The 21,021-nt window shown below is 37.9% G+C and overlaps 1 protein-coding gene across 3 annotated transcripts in view; it reads left to right on the top strand.

Moving 5' to 3' along the window:
• Positions 1-20,366, top strand: part of Lrrc1 (leucine rich repeat containing 1) — a 127,599-nt gene extending 107,233 nt beyond the window's left edge. For all 3 annotated transcript variants that reach the window (XM_015487869.2, XM_048805486.1, XM_048805487.1), the window contains 4 exons: positions 8,781-8,896; positions 15,367-15,539; positions 17,152-17,288; positions 18,839-20,366. In XM_015487869.2, coding sequence (XP_015343355.1) covers positions 8,781-8,896; positions 15,367-15,539; positions 17,152-17,288; positions 18,839-18,997 — 585 coding nt within the window. In that variant the 3' untranslated portion in view covers positions 18,998-20,366. The remainder of the gene's footprint in view (positions 1-8,780; positions 8,897-15,366; positions 15,540-17,151; positions 17,289-18,838) is intronic.
• The last annotated feature ends 655 nt before the right edge of the window (positions 20,367-21,021 follow it).

The raw sequence follows: 21,021 nt of genomic DNA on the forward strand, positions 1-21,021 counted from the left end.
CCCTCCCTCTAGTCCTCCCCTGTCAGTTCTCCAAGCAGAAAAAGAGAGACCATCACCATCTGTTGTGGAGAGTAGCTGTGTGGACTTGGAGGCATCTGAATTCTATCTAGGGAATGAGCTTGATTTTGTATTAGCCACATAGGCTAAAAGCAAGTTTAAGTCACCTTTTCTCTCACCCACCAAAGTGTGGTTGGTGAGATTTCCCATTTGATGAGTCTTCACGTAAAAAGGTTATTTCCTTATATGACACACTAACTGGCTGGGGATGGATTTCTTCATATTTCTCTGTTTTGTTTCTTTCCAACCACCAACTTGGAATGATTTCAAAGCTGCCATACATCCAGCTAGAACTTGAGACTCACCTATTTTCATAGGGCTGCTTCTGAGGGTGTCTAAACTTGGTCTGGGTTCTTCTTTCCTTTTCTCATTTTGGTTTTCTGCCCAAGTGCCCAGTCTTCTCCTGGCCAAATGCACAGATTACATATGTGCCATTGATCATAAATGTGGTACATTTGTAATCTGACATCTTTAATATGAGCACTGGCATCTAAATTAGACTGTCTCCAGCAAAAAGACTACGTCTGTATCTCAGCTAAATTGGGACACAACTGAGAGTCTGCAAATCACAATATTTTGGTTCTAGTTTCTAAGCAATAAACCAAAACACAGCTGATGTTCTGAACATTAATTTTACTCTTCATGAATAGCACTTGTAGATGGGGCATGGACTGGACACACAGACACACACACAGGAGTAAAAAAGATCAGTTATTTTCTTCCTCAGTGTCATGCACTGTCCCAGGTGCTTTCAAGTGTGTTAGCTCCCTGGATCCTCACACAACTTTTGAAGTCATGATGATGTATGTCCTCATTTTGCAAATGAGGAAGCTGAAGCCAGTGGCTCTTTTTCACAGGGCTCACAAAGCTAGGACATGGTAGAACCAGGCTCCACAGATGAGCCTGCCAGTCATCAGCCACACTGCTCTTTGGCCAATAAAAACAGGCAATCAGGTAGTAGAGATTCCACCCAGCTTTTTCATCCATGTGACCTGGAGGTAAGTCAAGACCTCCATTCAGGAAAGAAAGGCCACATTGCCTTGAGTTTGTAGAAAGTAAATGCCATTCAGGAGTATTTTCAAGGTAAATGTGAAGGAGAACACTGTTAGAAGTTTAATGTTAATTGCTGGTAAGTTTCACCACCACCCCTAGCTTCTCTGGACCTCCGTTGGACTCTTTCTGTCACAGCTACACTTTCTATACAAGAACTTTAGAAACTGATTATTATAAACTATTACCGTCATTTCAGCATGAGTCGTCTTTTCATTTTAAAAGAATGAAACTGACACTCAGTGTTTCTGATTAAAGGGTTATACCCAGTACATGCTGTGTCCACTTAAATTTACTGGGATAGCTTTTCATGATGTGAAAATATTGTAAAAATATAAAGCTGTATAGCTATCACATTCTGTCCATTTTCTGGAAAATTATGATTGGTCTTCTGATATTAAGAGTTTTATAAAGGAATAAAGTCTATACATTTTTCTTCAACTACCCGATAAAGCAGAAAACATTTTCATTTTTAGGAGCAGGATCTTTTCTAATGTACCTTCAGTCCTACTTAATATACACCGAGCTCCCTGAGTAGAAAACACATTGAACACCTTTCTCTGATTCTGCTGTGGGTCAGTTTGGCAGCCCAGCAGAAATGGTTTGCATGCTTGTCTCTGACCATTAGGGTTGAGCAGCCAAACCACCAAGTGCCTCCTGACCTTGCCTGGTGTCAAGTTGGCCTGGATAGCGCCCTCCTGTCATGAGTCTTTGTGCGGTGTGATAGGCCTGTGACTCTGTGTGTGTGTATGTGTGTGTGCGCGCGCGCGCCCTCCAGCTCTGCCTCCATGCTTGATATCATTTGATCAAATCCTGCATTTTCCTGACCAGGTTCTTTTCTTAAATTTATTACTTTCCCTTAAAATTACATACATGACATATGTCTAAATGGAAATGTTTATATGTATATGCTCAGAATTCACAGTTGTGTTAATTGGCATTGGTTTAGTGTGCTACGTAGTTCTTCCTATATTTTGTCTTTTTTAATTTTAATTTGATAGTATTGTATATTGTCAGTTTTATGGCACATTTCCTTAGTCTGTAGCATTTATTTGCGTTTGTTTTTCCCAAATGATTGAGGGGAAAATGTTTGTACTGTGTGGGTCACAATAATAGAGTTTGTTTGTGTTTTGTGCTGTTATTTGTAGTAAACATTTGCAAATCAATGAATGTCTCTTGTTTTCTTAATTGTTAGCTGCTTGGAAATTTAGAAAAGTCAGGTAAACTTGTTACCTTGTAAGTATTGTTCAGACCACAGCTGCATTTTTAACTTCCATTTTGCTTATTAAATGCATGAAGATTCAAATTGGCTGACTGCTTTGTGTGTTCTTCATTGTAAAGTATTGGACATATACTCAATTTTTTTTTTAAATGACTGCATGGCTGGAACCTTACATTGTTATGTATTTTTAAGATTTGTTCAGATTATTCTTTCTCAAAAGAATGCTTTTCTGTGAATTACACTTTAAGGTCTTCAGAAATTCTGAAAGGCATCACTCACTTCATCTGCCTTCACTAAATCTTAGCTTGTTGGCATGACTGTCTCCGATGGAAAGGCTAGGTGTGCTTCATTTGCTCCTTGTGGCATGCTTCTGAGTTTGTAACCACTTACTTGTATCTTTTATTTCTCATCCTGTTGCTTAAGTATATATGCTTCTGGGAAAGGGAGATTCCCTTAAACACTCCTGTTTTTGGTGGAAGAGTTAAGACAAAGAGTGAGATTCATGGATAGGCAGGGAGTTGGTACGTGTATGATCATGGATATGAAGAACCAGAGCAGTGGTTTCTTAATATTCCCTAGCTGCGTCTTACTTTGAAACAATCTGGACCACAAAAAATTTCTGGCTAGAAGAAATAGAGTATATACACAAGTTTAGAGTCCAGTTCTGTCTCCACAGTCAGAATGAAGTGACCCCAACTAAACCACATGTATTCAGTCATTCAATCAAATGAGAACATAGAACTTGCTGATCATTCATAAAAGCTTTTTTTTTTTATTTTTGTAAGTCAGGCGAGCTGTAATTTCCCATAAATATTATTCTGATATTCAGAGGTGTCTGTGGTGATAAAGTATTCATTTTGTGGATAGCTTTCTGCCTGTTACTGCACTTTATCATTATTTTAGAGTCAATTTCCATTCTAGAATGAGTTATTGATAAAAAATAATATAAAACCTAACGTTAGAATAAAATATAGTTGGTCTTCAAATTTCAAGATGGAGAAGGCACTCCTAAACTTGAAAGAGAAAACAAATCATAAAAGAAACAGTTGGTGGATATGTCTATTTGAAAGTTAGATTTCTGATCTCCCAAGGACAGCCCGGGGGCAGGAAGACATTTACCACATCTCAAATGAGGAGATTTCTCCTTAACTCAATTAGAAAGTCCTTTGCAACATTAAGAAAGATATATCCAGTATAGAAAAATAGACAAAACCACAACCAAATAGATGGTTCACGGAAGAAAAAATGGAAATGGCTCATAATATGAAACAGTTTCAACCTCATTGGTATTCACAAAAATATTAAAACATTTTAGCCTATCAAACTTTCAAGATTAAAAAAACCCCAAATGTTTGCAAATGTGCATATTATCATGTAAATATAAATCATTAAGATCTCTTAGGAAGAGATTTGGTAATATTAAAAACTTTAAAAATACACATACCTTATTTGCAATTCCACTTCTAGGAATTTATCTAAAGACAACATCCATGGGTATACCCTATGATTCTCACATATCTGTCACATTTTGCACAGGAACAGTCCATGGATATCTGAGCATGTGCAGACAGCTCATGGGCCAGGCACTGTGACAAGTGTATACAAGGGTAGGTAACCTGTGCCAGCCTTTGTGTCAGGTGCTTTCATGCGTATTCTTGTCTTATATTCACAATAGTTCTGTGAAGTGCAGGTAAATCGTTACCAACATCCAACAGATTGTAAAACTAAGAATGAGAGAAGATAATAACTTACCCCAGATCACACAGCAAAGGAGCGGCAGAACTAACTAGCAACATTGAACATGGATGATTTGTTAAGTAATCTACAATACATCTCTAGGAGAAAATAATTATCAGTGAAAATACTTTTAGAAACATAATGACATGGGAAAATGTTCTTGGTGGCATATATGCTAAAGATCATGGTGTTGGTCCTAATTTTGTTAATGTGTATGTGTATAATCACAAATGAGTGGCAAGAATACTGAAAGAGTACACCTCAGATGTTAGTGCTGATTTTCTCTTTGTGGTAGGATTTGAGTTATTTTGCTTTATTGTGCTTTTTCTATGTGTGTATGGTTTTTATTTTCCAGCCAGCACAAGTTCCTTTATAGTAATCAGTAAATAGAGGGCCATAATGATTAGTGAATATTTTGATGTCAGTGGCCCAACAATTCAGGGAATCCCAAAGCCACATGGTTTCTAAAATATTTATGAAGTAAGGAAACATTTGAATAATATACCACAGATGGTGATGGGATTCCAAAATTATGCATCATATTATTTCTATTCACCTGGCATTTTACTTTTTTGTTAAGTTTTTTTTTCCTAATAAAACGTAGGTTCAATTCTGTTACAAATATTCAAAGGAAGATACTGAGAAAAAAAAAAAATCCTTCACAGGTAAGGTAGGCATTTGCAAAGTGGAATGTAAGCCAAAGCAATTCTGGGCTTTGAATTGAATGGGTCTCATTACCTCCTCCTGGGCAACTGTGACCTGTGGGCAGGTAACACTTAGTAAAAGCTGACCCTGTGAAACTTCACTGAGGGGTCCACTAATCTGACCCAGAGGTGGATTAGATTGGTGCCAGACAGTTAAGGACAGTATCATTTTGAATTAACAGAGGCTCAAAACAGCTGAACGGCCACATTCTGTAATCTTCAGAGAATCCAAGTCCAACCCCGTGTATTCTTGGAAGGTGCTATTATGTGGTTAAGGGAAGTTTAAAAATACCAGCTGCCTACATAACTGGTAATAAGTTATTTAAATAGTGTCTCTGCTTCCCAGAATTCCTAAGTGATACGGACATTGTATCTTGATGACCACCATGGAACTGTCAAATGCTGCCTTCTGAATCCAAAAGAGAAAGCAAAAACACCTATGAGTGATATGCATAATACAGTGCTGTACTCATGTCAAGTTTTCATTGACATTGATACAAAACATCACTGAGATGTATTGTCAGAGAGACATAAAGGTGGTCTTCTGTAGGTGAGCTCAGCATAGAGATGGCCAACATCAGCACAGTTTCAAAACAGAGTAGCCACCAACTGCTGATTGGACTCATCATGTGCATCTGGGACTTTCACTTCTTGGAACAAGGTAGCTACCACATTCATTTGGCAGCAGCAATAGGCTAGGTACTATGATAGATACAAAGTTACACATGTGGTTTAATTTAATTTAATTTAATTCTTATTGTTACTTTTGATGAAAATAATATATCCAAACCCACAAACATGTGACTGAGCCTGAATTCTAACCCCTAGACTGTTGACCTTAAAGCATCTGCTGGCCCCACTGCACGGTATTCCCCTCTGACGTCTATAATGAGCTCTTATCTTTTATGAGTTATGGTTTCAACTACTTGATAATCTTTTCTGTTTTTTGTGTTTGTTTGTTTGTTTTTTCCTTTTTTTGATACGAATCAAACCCAGGGGTGCTATACCATTGAGCTACCTCCCTAACCCTTTTTATTCTTTGTTTTGAAACAGGGTCTCACTAAGTTGTTTAGGGTCTCACTAAGTTGCTGAGGCTGGCCCTGAACTTGCAATCCTCCTGCCTCAGTTAATAAGCTTTTCTAAAAATCAAAGGTTTGTGCCATCCCTGTCTGGCTGAGTTGGAAAGACAGCTCTGTGTGAATGTTTGCCTGGGACGGCATGTGCTTTTTAAGAGTTATTATGGCATCCCTAGTGCACTCTGCAACAACATGTACTCTTTGTTGGCATTGTTTTCCAAACACCTTAGACAATGGAGATCAGAAGGTCACACCGCCTGCTTTGACAACCCAGAGAGCATAAGAGGAGCTTGAACACAATTGCTTTCCACCCCTTGACATCCCACATGAGTGGGAAAGGAAAAGGTGGGGTTTGGAGGGGGGCGTGAAACTATAAACACTCACTGGAAGTTAATACTGTTTCTCCTCAAATACTTAAGGGATATTAGCATGTACTGAACTTTTAGAGCCCTCTCTGGCCCCCTTTAATTAGTTAATTATTTTTTTTTATTATATAGCATATATACACATGATACAAATTGAAAATATTCACATATTTTAGCTGTAGGGCCCCAGAACAGATATCTTGTGGGTGACTAAGACAGGACACAGCTTCCGAACAAAACATCCAGCCTAGAATCACTGTAGTCTCGCTGTCCCCTGGGGATGATCATATGTGTCACTGATATTATTTGCTTTGCCACCTTCGGGTAGATAAGGCCTGTCTCTTCAAAGTTAGGCAAGGATGGCAGGCTCTAGGAATCTCCAGTCTCAGCTGAGTGCTTGCCTGGAAGACCTTCCTCCACTCAGGCCCATGCAGTACCTGACCTCATGCAGATGCCCTTTCATGGGGCTGGGGAAAGAATCCCTGTGGGAACCCCTTCCCATGAGGAGATCATTGTCAGTACTATCTAAATTTATCAGGAAGAACCTGATAATGTCAGTCCTCAAAGGATCAGCATTTCGGTTCCTTTCCTTCAGCATATTCCTGGGCCTCTGAGTAAAACTGATGATTTCCTTGCTCAAAGTACTAAAGAAATGCCAAACCACATGAAAGATCCAGTTGTCTGTGTCTTCTGGGATTCTTGACTGGGGCTCTGTATTTACAAAACTTAAGAGAGCCTACTGGTGTGATTCTTACTAGAACAAAGAAGAGCTTTATTATCTCTGTTGCAACACAGAGAAACAGATACCCTAAGTAACAGTCCTTCACAAGCAAGTAAATTTTTAAACACGTTTCTAAATGGAAAATTTGGTAGGTGTACAGGTTACACATGGTAGATAGGATGGGTACTGTACTTGACAAGTAGCTGATTATATACAAACATTACAGATTTAACAGGAACTTAGATGATCTTAAGAATCTTCAGGAGATATTTTGTCCTTTCAGGGTGTTAGACAATAATTAGGAAAGAAATATACAGAGCAGTTTATCATATTACAGACCAGAGGGTTCTAGAAAGACTTTTTGGAGGGATTAGAGGACATTGGGCTGATTGTTGATGATTGGTAAGATTTAAAAAGACAAATAATAAAGCATTTATATACAAAACAGTAAGTACAAAAATACAAGGTGTATTTTAGAGGACATCGAATAAACCAGGTTTCAGGTTTACCAGGTAGAAAATGTGAATATGTGAATACTGAGAAAGAAAGGGAATAATCTCATAACCTTTCTACTCTGTGAGTGCTTTCCATGTGCCTGGAGACAATGTTAGTCCTTAGTGTTTTAATGTTTATTTTCCTTTTTACATCCATTGTGGTTAAGTACTATGGTTAAATAAATTATTTCAAAATATTTATATTAACTCTTAAGAAATGAAAACATTATACATACGGGTAACAATGCACCACTTTTATAAATATGCATTCTGCTTTTTGGAGTATTACATACACATATTAAACACACATACAAATAGAAAAGGGCAGAAGATATCACTGAGGATTCAAGTCTCTTGCTCCTCCTCCAGTAGGAGGCCCTAGAATAGTATTTTTCCATGTGTGGGAGAGACAGCAATAGGTTCCTTCATAAGCCTTTTCTAGAGATCACTCTCAGGATGGTGAATACCAGGAGAATGTAGTACTTTATGGAGTCCTGCAGAATGTTGTGTCTGGAATTGAGTTATTTTTTCACCCTCTTCGTCCAGGTTTTCTGACTGTAAAACCACAGTCTATTGTCTTAAGAGAATCATTGAAGTGTATTCATGCTCTGTTTTGAAGACCAGACTCTATATACAAAGTTCAGTCACCTTCAAATTGCTTACTTAAAAAAAAAGAAAGAAAGAATATGATATGATGAAGATGTCAGTTTATATGCTTTATCAGCAGATCATAACTGAGAAGATGAATGTGTGTATTACCAATTTTACTTTTTGCTAAGATATTGTTGGTTTTACACTCCTCAAGGAAAAGTGAATTGACCAAATTGATTTGTGAATGATCAAATGCTATTAATAGAGGTATATTAGAAATTAATGTATAGTCCATAAGACCTCCACCACCCCGTTTTTTTCTTAAACTGGGGAATCAAGAACCCTGAAGTCAACATAATGGGTAGGTCTTGAACTGTGTATGTGTATGTATTAGTATCCTCTCTGGACTCACTTTTGAAACTAGAATTGTTAAACTCCCATATTACCAGATAATGTTTGTCTGGACTTGTGTAGTTTGGTTCATACATTTAACAGATGCAGTTGGATTAGATATCAGCAGTGGAAAATAACTTCCTTTCCTGAGTGAAGTTTTTTAATGGTACAGTTTATTTTCTAAATTTAATTCAGAACATGTGTAATGTTTCGTATGATTTAAATGAATCATATTTGATCATCAGTGAGGCTTACAGTTACGTGGTATATTTTCATGCATCTTTTTCATTCTGTTTGATAAACAAGATACTATACCCTCCCTGTCCCTGCACAAAATTGAAAAAACTATGTGTTTTCTTCCCCACTGTAGATTGGCGGGTGCTGCAGCCTCACTGTGTTCTGCGTGCGTGACAATAGACTAACTCGAATACCTGCAGAGGTGTCACAGGCGACAGAGCTCCATGTCCTAGATGTGGCAGGGAACAGGTGAGCAAGTCTTAAGTTTGCATTGCTTGAGAGGAGAAGGTGTGCATACCCCCAGTCTTGACCACGTTTGCGGTGTCTTACAGAATATTGTACTGATTAGTTGAATGGCCCAAGCTCCAGCAAGTTCTTAAAATGGGGACCAGAGTAATTAAGCCAAGTGGAGTTGGGGATAATCTGAGCATGGGATGTTTTAAAGTTTAAGTGGACGTTTCTAAAGAAATGCTTCCTAGTACAACAGTATAGTAATGTAAGGGTAAGAGTGCTGGCCTGAGAGGATTTCCCCTCACATTGTGTAGAACTAGCATTTGTAATACAGAGTGGGCTTCAGTTTCCTCATCTGCAAAATAATAATAATAAAGAGCTCAGATCAGTTTGAGTTCTTATTGTTGTTGTCTTTATTGTGTTGGAGACAGGGTCCCGCCATGTTGCCCACACTGGTCTCGGAAAGATAGGACTCAGGCCATTCTTCTGCCTCAGCCTCCTGAGTAGCTAAGACAACCATAGGGGTGTGCCACTACATCTGGCCAAACTCATTTTTAACCAGGGTTCTGAAATATGCTGTGCTAGTGTCTCTGAACACCCTGAAATTGTAAATATAATTTTGTGGAGAGAATATCCACAGCTAATGTCAGAGTGTCCAAATGCTTCATATTTTTTTTTTTTTTTGATTAAGAATCACCCTAATTATTTTCCCTGAAGGTACAACAGCACTGTTTCTCTCAAACTCTGGCTCACTTAACAGTTTCTGGAACATGCCTATTCCTTAACTTTGCAGAATGTAACTTTGTTTCAACCATCCTGAGCTAGTTTCAGCACTCCAAATGTCATATGTTCTTTCTTCTACTTTAGCCTATATAAACCATTCTTTAACCCTGGGTCCTCTTCTCTATCTCCCCCACCTTTAGTCTTCATCTCCAAGCTTCCCTTCCTCTAGGAAGCCCTCCCTTGACTCTGTTTTCAGGGAGTTTCCTACAGTGGCACTCAGCACTGTGTGACAATCCCCTGTTTACATGAGTCTAACTCCCCCCTCCTGCACCCTCAACACCACAAGTAACCTCAAGGTAGATACTCTGTTTTCTGTGTCACTGTGTCACTGGTCCCTTCATAGTGCCTGACACATAATAGATGCCTGGTGAGAACTGATGACTAAGTGAAAAATGTCAGTAGTTTTGCACAGAGAATAGCCTGGCACTGTAGAATGTCTTATATCACAGGCTCCATTGCCAAAAGGACTTTAAAAATTACTTTTGAATGTTATGTTAGACAGGAGGAAATGTGTTCATTGAGGGAAAGCTGGTCAGTGATTTTACACAGTAAAGGCCAACAGTGTGTAGAGTGTTTGGAGGACTATCTCCTAAGTGTTAATTAGCAGGTCACTCAGGTCAGGCGCAAGCCACCATTTTTCATTCTTGCTAATGGGTCATGGACATCAGGGCTAAATAAGCTGGGATCTGGAGGTGAGTTATGGCCTCAGAGGATGCTCGCCTTTTTAAAGGTTAATGCTTTCAGGACATCTTGATGAATTCTTAAGACCATTAAGTGGTTGCTAGAAACTCGAGATTAGTTTCTGCTGAATGTTGAGCCTTTGGAGCTGGAGCAGAGCCATTCTGTCCTGACCTCTCACCTCCAGCAGGAGAAACTCAGTGACTCAGACATTCCCTAGCTCTTGCCACACTGGTGAACATGAATTTTCATTGTTCACTCTTGAGCAGAAAGGTGGTTCTGATGTCTGATTTCTAAATATTCTTTTTCACATGAGTGGTGGCCTCATTCTCCAGTTCTCAGAAGAAAATAAAGTTAAATTTTTTATAATGCTTGGGCTGGGGCGGAGAAATCCAATTAAAAAGTTGAGTGACGTAGCTGTCATCTGAGTCATTTAAATATGACATTTAGTCCATGCACAGATAGGTTCATAACCAAAATTTAAGCCTATTAAAATATTTAATCACTACTTATTTAAAAGTATCAGTATTGAAACTAATAATAATGATTTTAAAAAAGCCTTTCCAGAAAGAAAGGCTGCCACATCAGCTGTATGGCTTCCAGAAATGTCATACCACAGAAAATCATACCAAATACAACAGAAGTTTTGCCTCTTCCTTAAATATAAAAATAGCACATGCCAGCAGGGAAACTACATGCTAATTTGCAGAAACTTTCTTTTACAGGTCTGATAGGATCAATTATAGCAAGGATGACTCTAACGCGCACTTGGGAACTATATTAGTCAGCTTTGCATCACTGTGGCCAAAATATCAGACAGGAACAACTTAAAGAAGGGGAAATTTACTCTGTTTCACAGTTTCAGAGGTTTCAGCCCACAGTCAGCTGGCTCCATGCTTTGGGCTTGAGGTGAAGCAAACATCATGGTGGAAGGGCCGTGTGGAAGAAAGCTGTCCACCTCATGACAGCCAGCAAGGAAGAAAAGAAAGAAAGGAAGGGACCAGAGATAAGATATAGTCACCAAAGGCATACTCTTAAGGGTCCATTCCTTCAACTATAGTTTCTCCCACCTCCCAATAATGTCATTATTTTAATATTTGAATGAACCGATGCATTAAATAATGCAAATAATTTTAATGCACTGATGAGGTTGGAGCCCTCATGATCCAGGCACTTCCCAAAAGCCCGACCTCTGAACATTGCTGCATTGGAGACCAAGTTATTAACATGCAAGCCTTTGGAAGACATTCCAGATCCAAACCATAACAGGAACTAAATATCAAATGCTCTGTGACAGTAAGGAATCAGGTGTCTGGTATCATCAGCTACCCTTAACCTTTAGACTCTCGCCATAGGAATAGCCACCAAATATACAGAATTGGGTATTTGTGGCTCTTCCTTGCAATATTGGTAGTACCAAGTACTAGAAACAGTGGTTGTTAATAAGGAAATAGTTTATACTTTTGAATTTTGTGCAGTATATATGTGTGTGTGTGTGTGTGTATGTGTGTGTGTATGCACACATATATATAAACAAATAAAAAATTAATTGAAATATTAAAAGACAATGCAACAGTATAAACATACTCTGGAATGCTCAGGAATTAAAAATAAGAGATTTCTATGTGAAGTGACATGGAAGGAGACCCATGATACTGAGTCAAAAAAGCAAGTGTTGAATGATATATATAGATAGCATTCTCATTTTTGCTTTCTTGTTTTCCAAAACAAAAACTTATCTATGCAGTGTACCAAAATGTTAATAGTAGTCTCCCTAGAGGAAGGATGGAGACTCGAGGGTAAGGGTTGTTTTCATTTTAAAGATTCTGGTATCAATTAAATTTTTTTTCAATGATTATGTTCTCAAATGTTTTTGAAAACTTTGCTTAAAACTAAAAAAAATTCTGGAAGGGGGTAACAAACAGATGAAACATTAAATTCTAAGACGTATTCAACCATAGGTAACTATTATATTAATCAGAAGACTATGCTTAGTTATTAACTAAGCTTGAACAAGCAATTGCTGTGGTAATTATGGGGCATGGAAGGTCACTGTGGGTTGGACTGGTCACAGATATACCTGGAGACCAGAGGCTCAGAGTGTGGTTATTCATTTGCTTTGGTCCTTGTAGCACTGATGTAAATAGTAACCACAGGCTTTTTATTTCTGGGGGATGTGATCCTAACTAGAACATAGAAATGTGTACAAATGGAGCTGTGGCTTCTTGTGTTGATTTTATTCATTCTTTAGTGTACATAAAGTACAAGTACTGGACTTAACCAAACATGTATTTTTAACTCCTCTGAAAAGCTGGATGTATTTTTTTTTTATCTATTTTCTGATTTGTAGCTGGGATGGTTCACCTAAGAGAAACAGAGGAGTGTGTGTCTGTTCTCCCCAGGCCACAGTGAGTCACTGAGAAGCTCGGCCCAGCCTGCAGAGCCTGTGTGCAGACTGCAGGGACGGGGCTTGCTTTGCTCTCGCATTACTGGCAATACTCACGTCTGTGAAAGGGTTGAGAACAAGCTTGGATGTGTTGTGCACTTGGTGAGCCATGTTCATTTTGAAGCTGGCACTTGGATTATTTGTGAGAAAACTGGTGTTTCATACAACTCATTAATCTGATCCGTTGTTGTCAAGTCTAGTAATTTATTTTAGCTTTTATCATTGGGTTTGTCATTCTTTGAAGCTGTTAGTGATGCTCCTTTTACTTATACCTTTGCTTCAGCGTTCAGCTGGGAAGCCAGTTATTAGTCTGAGGCGATATAATGACCCTGTTTGAGTATCTGTGTTTCATACCAGCTTACAAGTCTTGATTTTTTTTTTCTTTCTGTCATCATGATTAAGAAAGGTAGCAATGCTCACTAGAAGCTTTCTGACCAAGACTTGAAACTTTAAGCATTTGGAAGATATTAGCTTAACTCCTGTTTTAAAAGAAATATTGAAAAATTTTCAAAAGAAACTGCCCTTTTGTTCCATAAAATGAAAGAGTCTGATGTTCTTGATGCTTTCAAAATATATAATGAATAGTCCTAAAAATAAAAATATCTGTCTCAACTCCTGGCAAATACATGTCTTTCACTTTCTTGCATTTGAATGTCTGTGTCACAGCCTTTGGGCGGAAAGAGAAATAATTTTTGTGTAAGCACATGAGATTTCACTTTCTGTCCCACTTGAAGAACAAATACTTCTGAGTTAGGAGCAATGGAGCTGGGAATCTACTTGGTCTTCAATTCTCTGGGATGTCCTCACCGTATGGAGTCTAGAATTGAAAAATACATATTTCTCAACTAATATGACCCTTATTAATGAAATACTATAATATTCAATAAATAGTCTTTTCAAGGGCACTTTGACAAATGCAGCTTCAATGTTATTGTAGCTTATGTGAGAGTGTAACCCCCCTTTGAACCTCTTTCCCATTTAAATTACAATATCACTGTACTTAGTGCTGCAGCTTTACCTGCATGTGGGATGGACTATCCTTTACCTCACCAATTAATAAGGAAAAGAAATATTTTCTTATCTGATAAGTTAATGCATTAGAAATGTTTTGTAAAACACGTTAGTATAAAATGTTTGTTAATATATTTGTTGTTAATATTCTCTATGCAGTGACTTTTTTTACTTAATTATTAAACTAACTTAACCAGTTTATATCTACCTTTTGCTTGGATTCATTTTATAATATTGAAATACAATATCTACATATAGTGTAATTCTTACAAGTTTTGTTAATTCAAAATGGTTTAACTGTCTCATGCAATATTAATTTATTGGTAACATATAGTTAAATTTCCCATGTAAGTTTGAGATAGGTCTATTATCTCTCTTATAAATTCACTTCTGTGATTTAGTAACATGGAGCCATCTTTAGAGTGAAAACATCTGATAAAGTATGACCTTAAATTTCTTAAGCCTTACATTCCTGGTATTAATAGAGGTTTGATTGTTTTTAGTGAAACGGGTATATGGCTTTGGTTTTCACTAAATCATGTTTTTACTCTTGGCATCAGTTGACATTTGGGGCCAGATAAGTCTTGTTGTGAGTTCTTCCCTGTGCATCACAGGATATTTACAATCTTTCTATCCTGTGCTCGAAGTAGAAGATACCATTAGTACCCCCCACTCAGACAACAAAGATAGATATTGCCAAATGTCCCCTGGGGCAATCTTCCCTGGTTGAAACCCAGTGCAGTAAAGTGGGTTTTTTTTTTTTTTTTTTGCAAGTACTAAGTACATGTGATTTCTGGCCATAATCTTTATCTGGTACATTTGACTGGTTGCAGCCAATTTGTGCAAACATCAGTATAAAGCTAATCTTTAGGTGCCACGTTACAAATTTAACAAATTTAAAGTGCTTTCATAGGGACTACCCCATTTGAAACAGCAACAGTCCAGTGTGCCTATTAATTATCACCTAGAAGTCCAGGAAGTGGCAGTGTCTAGAAACTGAAAGATACAAGTTTAAAATGGAATATGCGAAATAATCAACGAAAAATGATCCCCAATCTTTATTTTAGCTGCAACTTAAACTCTTTGGCACTTCAGCAGCTCCTTCCTCTCATTCTGACTTTCCAGGTGCTCCTGCCTCATATCAGCCCTGTCAATGAGGCCTGGGACATTAGAGGTAGTAAGAACTACCAGTTATGCGACTGAGTTTCTATTATTTTTAAATTATTTAATTAAACTATTATTATTTATTTATATTATTATATTATTTACTTAATTATTATATTTATTATTCTCTCTTTCTAAATTACAAAAGGCCTTATATTGTAACTTGTGATTTCCTCATGTTTTGCCCTGTGGCCCAGAGGTCCTCGTGAGAGAGCTGGGGTCAGTGAAGGGAAATGTGGTACCCTACTGAAGAATCGCTTTTTGAACAGAAAATCTAGTATCTTCTGATTATACTTTGGAACCCAATCTCAGGAAACTCTTTTTGATTTTCTTCACACTTTTACTGACAAGGGCTGGTTTACTGACAAAGGTTAAGGTTGTGATATCTCCTTTGGTTTGATATCAGGTTGTTGCATCTGCCTTTATCGCTGACTGCCTTGAAATTGAAGGCCCTGTGGTTATCTGACAACCAGTCCCAGCCTCTGCTCACGTTCCAGACAGACACAGACCACAGCACAGGAGAGAAGATTTTAACCTGTGTCTTACTTCCGCAGCTGCCTTCTGAACCTCCTTGCCAAGGTGAATGTAGGGACAGTGTCCACATGACTGCGAGAGTGAGCTGGTGTCTTTGCATAAGGCCTCCCATCCCCATGTGTGGTTTTGTTTTGTCTGATCTGCCCTGAGAGCCAGCCTGGGAGAGGTCATTGTGGGGCTCCTCTGGGAAGGTTCCCTATGTCCTTACAGAAAGGGGGTTGTTCACACGTTTTTATCATGTCTGTAATTCTGTAAGCAACTTTTGGCTTTTGAATTATAGCTAAGGCTGAAAAAATAATACTCCAAAACGGGGTAGTAGGATCTTAAAATCCAAACTGATAGTTTGGAAGATTAGCAGCTAATACCACTGGCACACTCTCCTTAAAGGATTGAGTTATTTTGAGTCATTGTATTTTTGCTTTGTAAATTATGTGATTTTAAAAAAATATTCACACTAGATTCAAAATGCCATTTTATTTTATTTTTTTGCTAATAAACAGACTTTATTCTGCATATTTTATCTAAGAAAAGTTTATTATTTGCAGGTCTGATTTGATTTGCCAAACACTTTCCAGGAAATACCTCAGCTTTCTTGAATACCAGGCAAACATCATTGTGCAGTACCCAAGAAAGAGAGGTTTACCTGATTATCATGCAGTGCACCTGATTTAATGTAATTCCTATTAAAATCGCAATGACATTCTTCATAGAATTAGAAAAAGCAATCATTGAAATTTATTTGGAGAAATAAGAAACCCAGGGTAGCCAAAGCAATCCTTAGCAAGAAGAGTAAAGCAGGAGTCGTCATAATACCAGACCTTGAACTATACTACAAAGCTATAGTAACAAAAATAATATGGTATTAGCACCAAAACTGACAAGAATACCAATGGAACAGAATAGAATACACAGAGACACACCCATATAAATACAGCTATCTCATACTAGACAAAGGTGCCAAAAACATATATTGGAGAAAAGATAGCCTCTTCAACAAATGGTGCTGGGAAAACTGGAAATCCCTATGTAGCAAAATGAAATTAAACCCCTATCTCTCACCCTGCATGAAACTCAAAAGCAGATCAAAATGCTATTGTAAATCATTTATGAGAACTGGGTCTGATAGAACTGGAGTACCCTGGGAGAATCAGAGTTCCCATGCAGGGTGTTCCCAAAACCACCTTGTGAGTCAGCTGTGGTAGGTGAGCTTTCAAGACCCTAAGAGAAGAAATGTGATAGAATGTCACTAAAGAAAGAACCAGGTTCCAGCACGTACAGCCACATCGCTGTCAGAGAAATTTGACGAGAATTGTGAAAAAGAACTCTTGAAGTTATGGACATCTTATAATGAAATAGTAAACATATTCATACTCATTTAGCAGGTGTTTTATATGATCTCAGAATTATGCATCATTAAAAGAAGGGGACAACCCTTCCCAGCACTTTTTTGTTGTTGTTTTGTTTTTGATTTTTTTTTAAACAACAACAACAACAACAGAAACAACAAAGACTTGGAATTGAGACAGTGGTTGCCCATCTTATGTAATATTTCTGATTCTCTGGGTGGATGCTGCCCATTCAGCCATAGAATTGCAACATGGCTGTTGTCAGTCACACAAACCAGCGTTCCATGCTGATGTGAGATTTGTCTCCACAGAGAATCTGCCCCGCTGTGGTGCCCTGGAGAACTTGGTCAACGACGTCTCTGAGGAAGCCTGGAATGAGCGTGCAGTAAACAGAGTCAGCGCAATCCGATTTTTGGAGGATGAAAAAGATGAAGAAGACAATGAGACGGTATGGAAACAGAAGTTCTTTGCCTTTGTGGAAATTCACAATTCATAATTCTGAGATTAAAGTGGCACCTAAGAAGGATTTTCTTTGTTTTCATACAGTGATTTTTGCCTTTAGCATTTAGGGATTTTTTTTAGCAAACAAAACTAGGCACTTCTAGGTGCTAAGTCACAAAATGTAAATAAGACACATGAAGCTTTGGGTTTTGTTTTGTTGTGGTTTCAATAACTTATGGTGCATTTTTTTCTTTGTGATCATTTTTTCTTCTTCCAATCTTAACATTTTCCTCAAAATGGGGATTTTCTCTCTCTCTCTTTTTTTTTGTGGGGGGGGGGAGTCAATGAAGTATCTTCCTCTACCCTGGCTTGTGGCTATGCTGTAGTATGATTTAGTACCAGACCTCCCTTCCTCCTTTATATATCTGGGCCACCTGACCCTCCAACTTTTGATCATAGTTGGAATACTTAACAAGTTGTCATTCAGAAATCAGGAATTGGTGTGAAAAAACTGCTCACCCTTTCTTTCCTTCATACCTGAAATACTTCTTAGACACCCAGCATCTGCAGGAGTCTGCAGTAGCTCTTGACATCTTCCTACCAGTTGACTTTGGCTTTTTAAACTCCTTGTACTAATTAAGATTTTCATAATCATGGGAGTACCTGTAGCCCCCAAAACAAAGGGCAGTTTTTAAATTCTTGCCTATAGTTCTTGTTATTCCAGCTGTCACCAGATAGAATTTGGGGCATTTACAGTAGTAGAGAGCAAAATGGGGATTAGGGATGACCAGACAACTTCAGCATCAGTGTCTCATTAATGCTGGCCACAAGACTTGTTAAGGTGTCATTATTTCACTGCCTCTGTAATGCACTTCCAGTATTTTGTTAACCTAGCATGGCTCCTGAAACTCCAGGTCAGGCCATTTAATGATATGCTGTTTTATGAGCAAAGGGCATCTAACATTAAATAATACACAGTTTTAAAAATCATCCATACCTGTTACTTAACTTCCAGTGCTATAGCATTTATTAGGAGAATGTGAACTTTCACCAGTAGGTCATGTAAATAGCACACTCAGCAGCAAAGTAAGAAATGAAATTCTTTTCTCTTACTCCCCTCTTTCTTCAACACCCATGACTCAAGGTTTGAAGGAAGCCAGAACTACTTTGAGTGTAAATAGAACATTAAAGTGACTTTAATTTAGGACTTTTGAATTTATTCCTTTCTTTCTCTATACCCCATAATTACATCTTAAATTTTTAAATTTCTCTTGGTAGAAACCTTTATTTTATACTAATCTCCTTTTTAAGTGTTTTTATTCTAAAAGTAACCCTTCTGTCGTGACTAGATAAGTTGCATGAAGGCATTTCATCTTCCATTAGCTACCAGTCAGCAGTGGATAATGCACAAAACTCTGAAGAAAGCTTTTCCACCCACGCTAGCTCGTAATTTCTAGGATTGTAAGATTTGTCTTGGAACGCAAACACCTTCAAGCTGCATGTTTTGAAAAAGTCATGGAATAAAACCAAAATTCTTACTTCACTGTTTGTTTTTAGAGAACACTTCTAAGGCGAGCCACTCCACACCCAGGGGAGTTAAAGAACATGAAAAAGACAGTAGAGAATTTACGGAATGATATGAATGCTGCTAAAGGACTGGATTCAAACAAAAACGAGGTCAATCACGCCATCGACCGGGTGACCACTTCCGTGTAGCGTTCGCCTGCAGGTCTTACCTCCGTGTCTTCCCTGCTGTCAAGGTGTTCCTGTCTGCTTCTGAGGAGCTGTGTCTTACCAGCACCTGCTGTCACCTGCTGCCTCCTGTGGCCAGGGTCCGGGATGCTGCTCCCACCCAGGAAGTGCCTTACTCCTTCCTCTGCCCATCATTGCCCAGCTGTCTCCTGGCCTGGTGTTGTGTTTTGTTTTTTTTAAATTTCAGTGGTTCGTAATAAGTAGAATACACTACTGTAAACATCTGGCCTTTGTTTTTCTCTTATGTGGGGAAGAGGTAGAGCAGGAAGGGAATTTTTATCTTTTTCCTTTCCATACAGTGCTGGGACCTTTTGAACCTAAGTTCTCTTGGACCTACTGATGAGAGCTAGTTTTATGTCTGGAGGAAAAAAAAATCAATACTTTTTTTCTTTTAACCTTTTTTTGGCAGCTCAGATGGTATAAATTTAAAAAAAAAATGTATAGGTATTTCATAACAAAAATATGTATTTCTTTTTTGTTATTTTATCCTGAAGACGGTACATATTTTAGTATTTGTGCAGAAGACAAACCAGTCCTAAAGTATTTGTTTTTATTCGTACCATCCACTCGTGCCTTACTGTATCCTGTGTCCTGTCAAACCAGTTGTAAACAATGGCGTCCTCGAGCAGTGAGATCAGAATAGGAACGTGGTACTTTTAAAGCAGTGTTGCATTTTAATCAGTAATCTACCTGGTGGATTTGTTCTTAACCAAAAAGATGAATTATCAATGATTTGTAAATTGTATTGGTTGATTGTTTTTTTTTTTAAATATGAACCAAAGGATTAAACTGCTAATATTTTGTTTCTTACACTTTAATTTTTCACCAGTCTCTTCTAATGAGTGCAGTGTCAGACTGTGCCTACTCCAAAGGTGTGTGCCATTTGTATAACAGAGCAGAAAAGCACAAAAAGAGAAAACCAGTTCAGAAATTCAGTGGATAAACAAACTATGTACTGCAAAAGAAAGTATGATTCTTGTTGAAGAAGCTTTAAAAGTTTTATATCCAGATATAAGACCACAATAAAATAACTACTACCGTAATAGAAATGTCACTATCTTTACAAGTGCAATTTAATTTGTAAATAGAGTTTAAATCAAAGTCTAACAAAATACTGATTCAAGATTTAATTTTAAATCTGCTAATTTAAGGGGTATGGGGTTTATTTTGGTGTATTTCTGTTGATTTCTTTTTTGTATGCTGTGATAAAAGATAATTGAAAAGTGCCAGTCACTGTGTTGTGTCTGGGAAAATCATGTTTTTTTGGGGGGTGGGGGAACTTCTCCATGAAATAAATTCACCGGACATTGTCCATATAGCTTTTTAAAATTAATTGCTACTTTGTGTGTTTATATGATAGCAGGTAACTGAGTTCTTTGATAGTTCACTCCCATCCATTAAATATGTTTCCAGTCATTTTCAAGTAGCCTCTGATGGGACCCACATTTCATATGTCCTCCCTCTACACAGGCCAGAGCCCAGGACTACCCTGAGTGTTGGCTCATAATTTGGGGTTGTAGCTATCTGCCAACTGGACTCCTTGAAAACCTGTTTTTAACCAACTAAATATGATACCTTCTTTTACATTTACTCTGGGTTCACTTAGCTTTTTAGGTTGTATGTATTTTTAAAACTATTTATTGACCTGAAAGTACATGACATATAAGTGGCTTTTGGTTAGTTGGTTTTATGCTTTGCTCCCTAATCCTTGAGTACCCATTTTGTTTTCTCTGTTTTAAGTTTTTGGCATGTTCTGATTTTGTCTAGGCCTAAATAATGCAATGCCTCTAACGCATGGGCTGATGATAGATAAGCAAAATGGCTTTATTTGGGGACCTGGTGTTTCATCTTAATCTTTTATGCTGGGTGACCCTGTAATACTCTTTAACTTCTTATGCTGAAACCAACTTAAGCTTCACAATGAAATTAGCAGCGACTGAACAGTCCCAACTTGAGAACTTACCAAGCATTTTTCAAAAAAGGAAAAT

This window comes from Marmota marmota, unplaced genomic scaffold (assembly GCF_001458135.2).
Source record: "Marmota marmota marmota unplaced genomic scaffold, marMar, whole genome shotgun sequence".
NCBI lineage: Eukaryota > Metazoa > Chordata > Mammalia > Rodentia > Sciuridae > Marmota > Marmota marmota.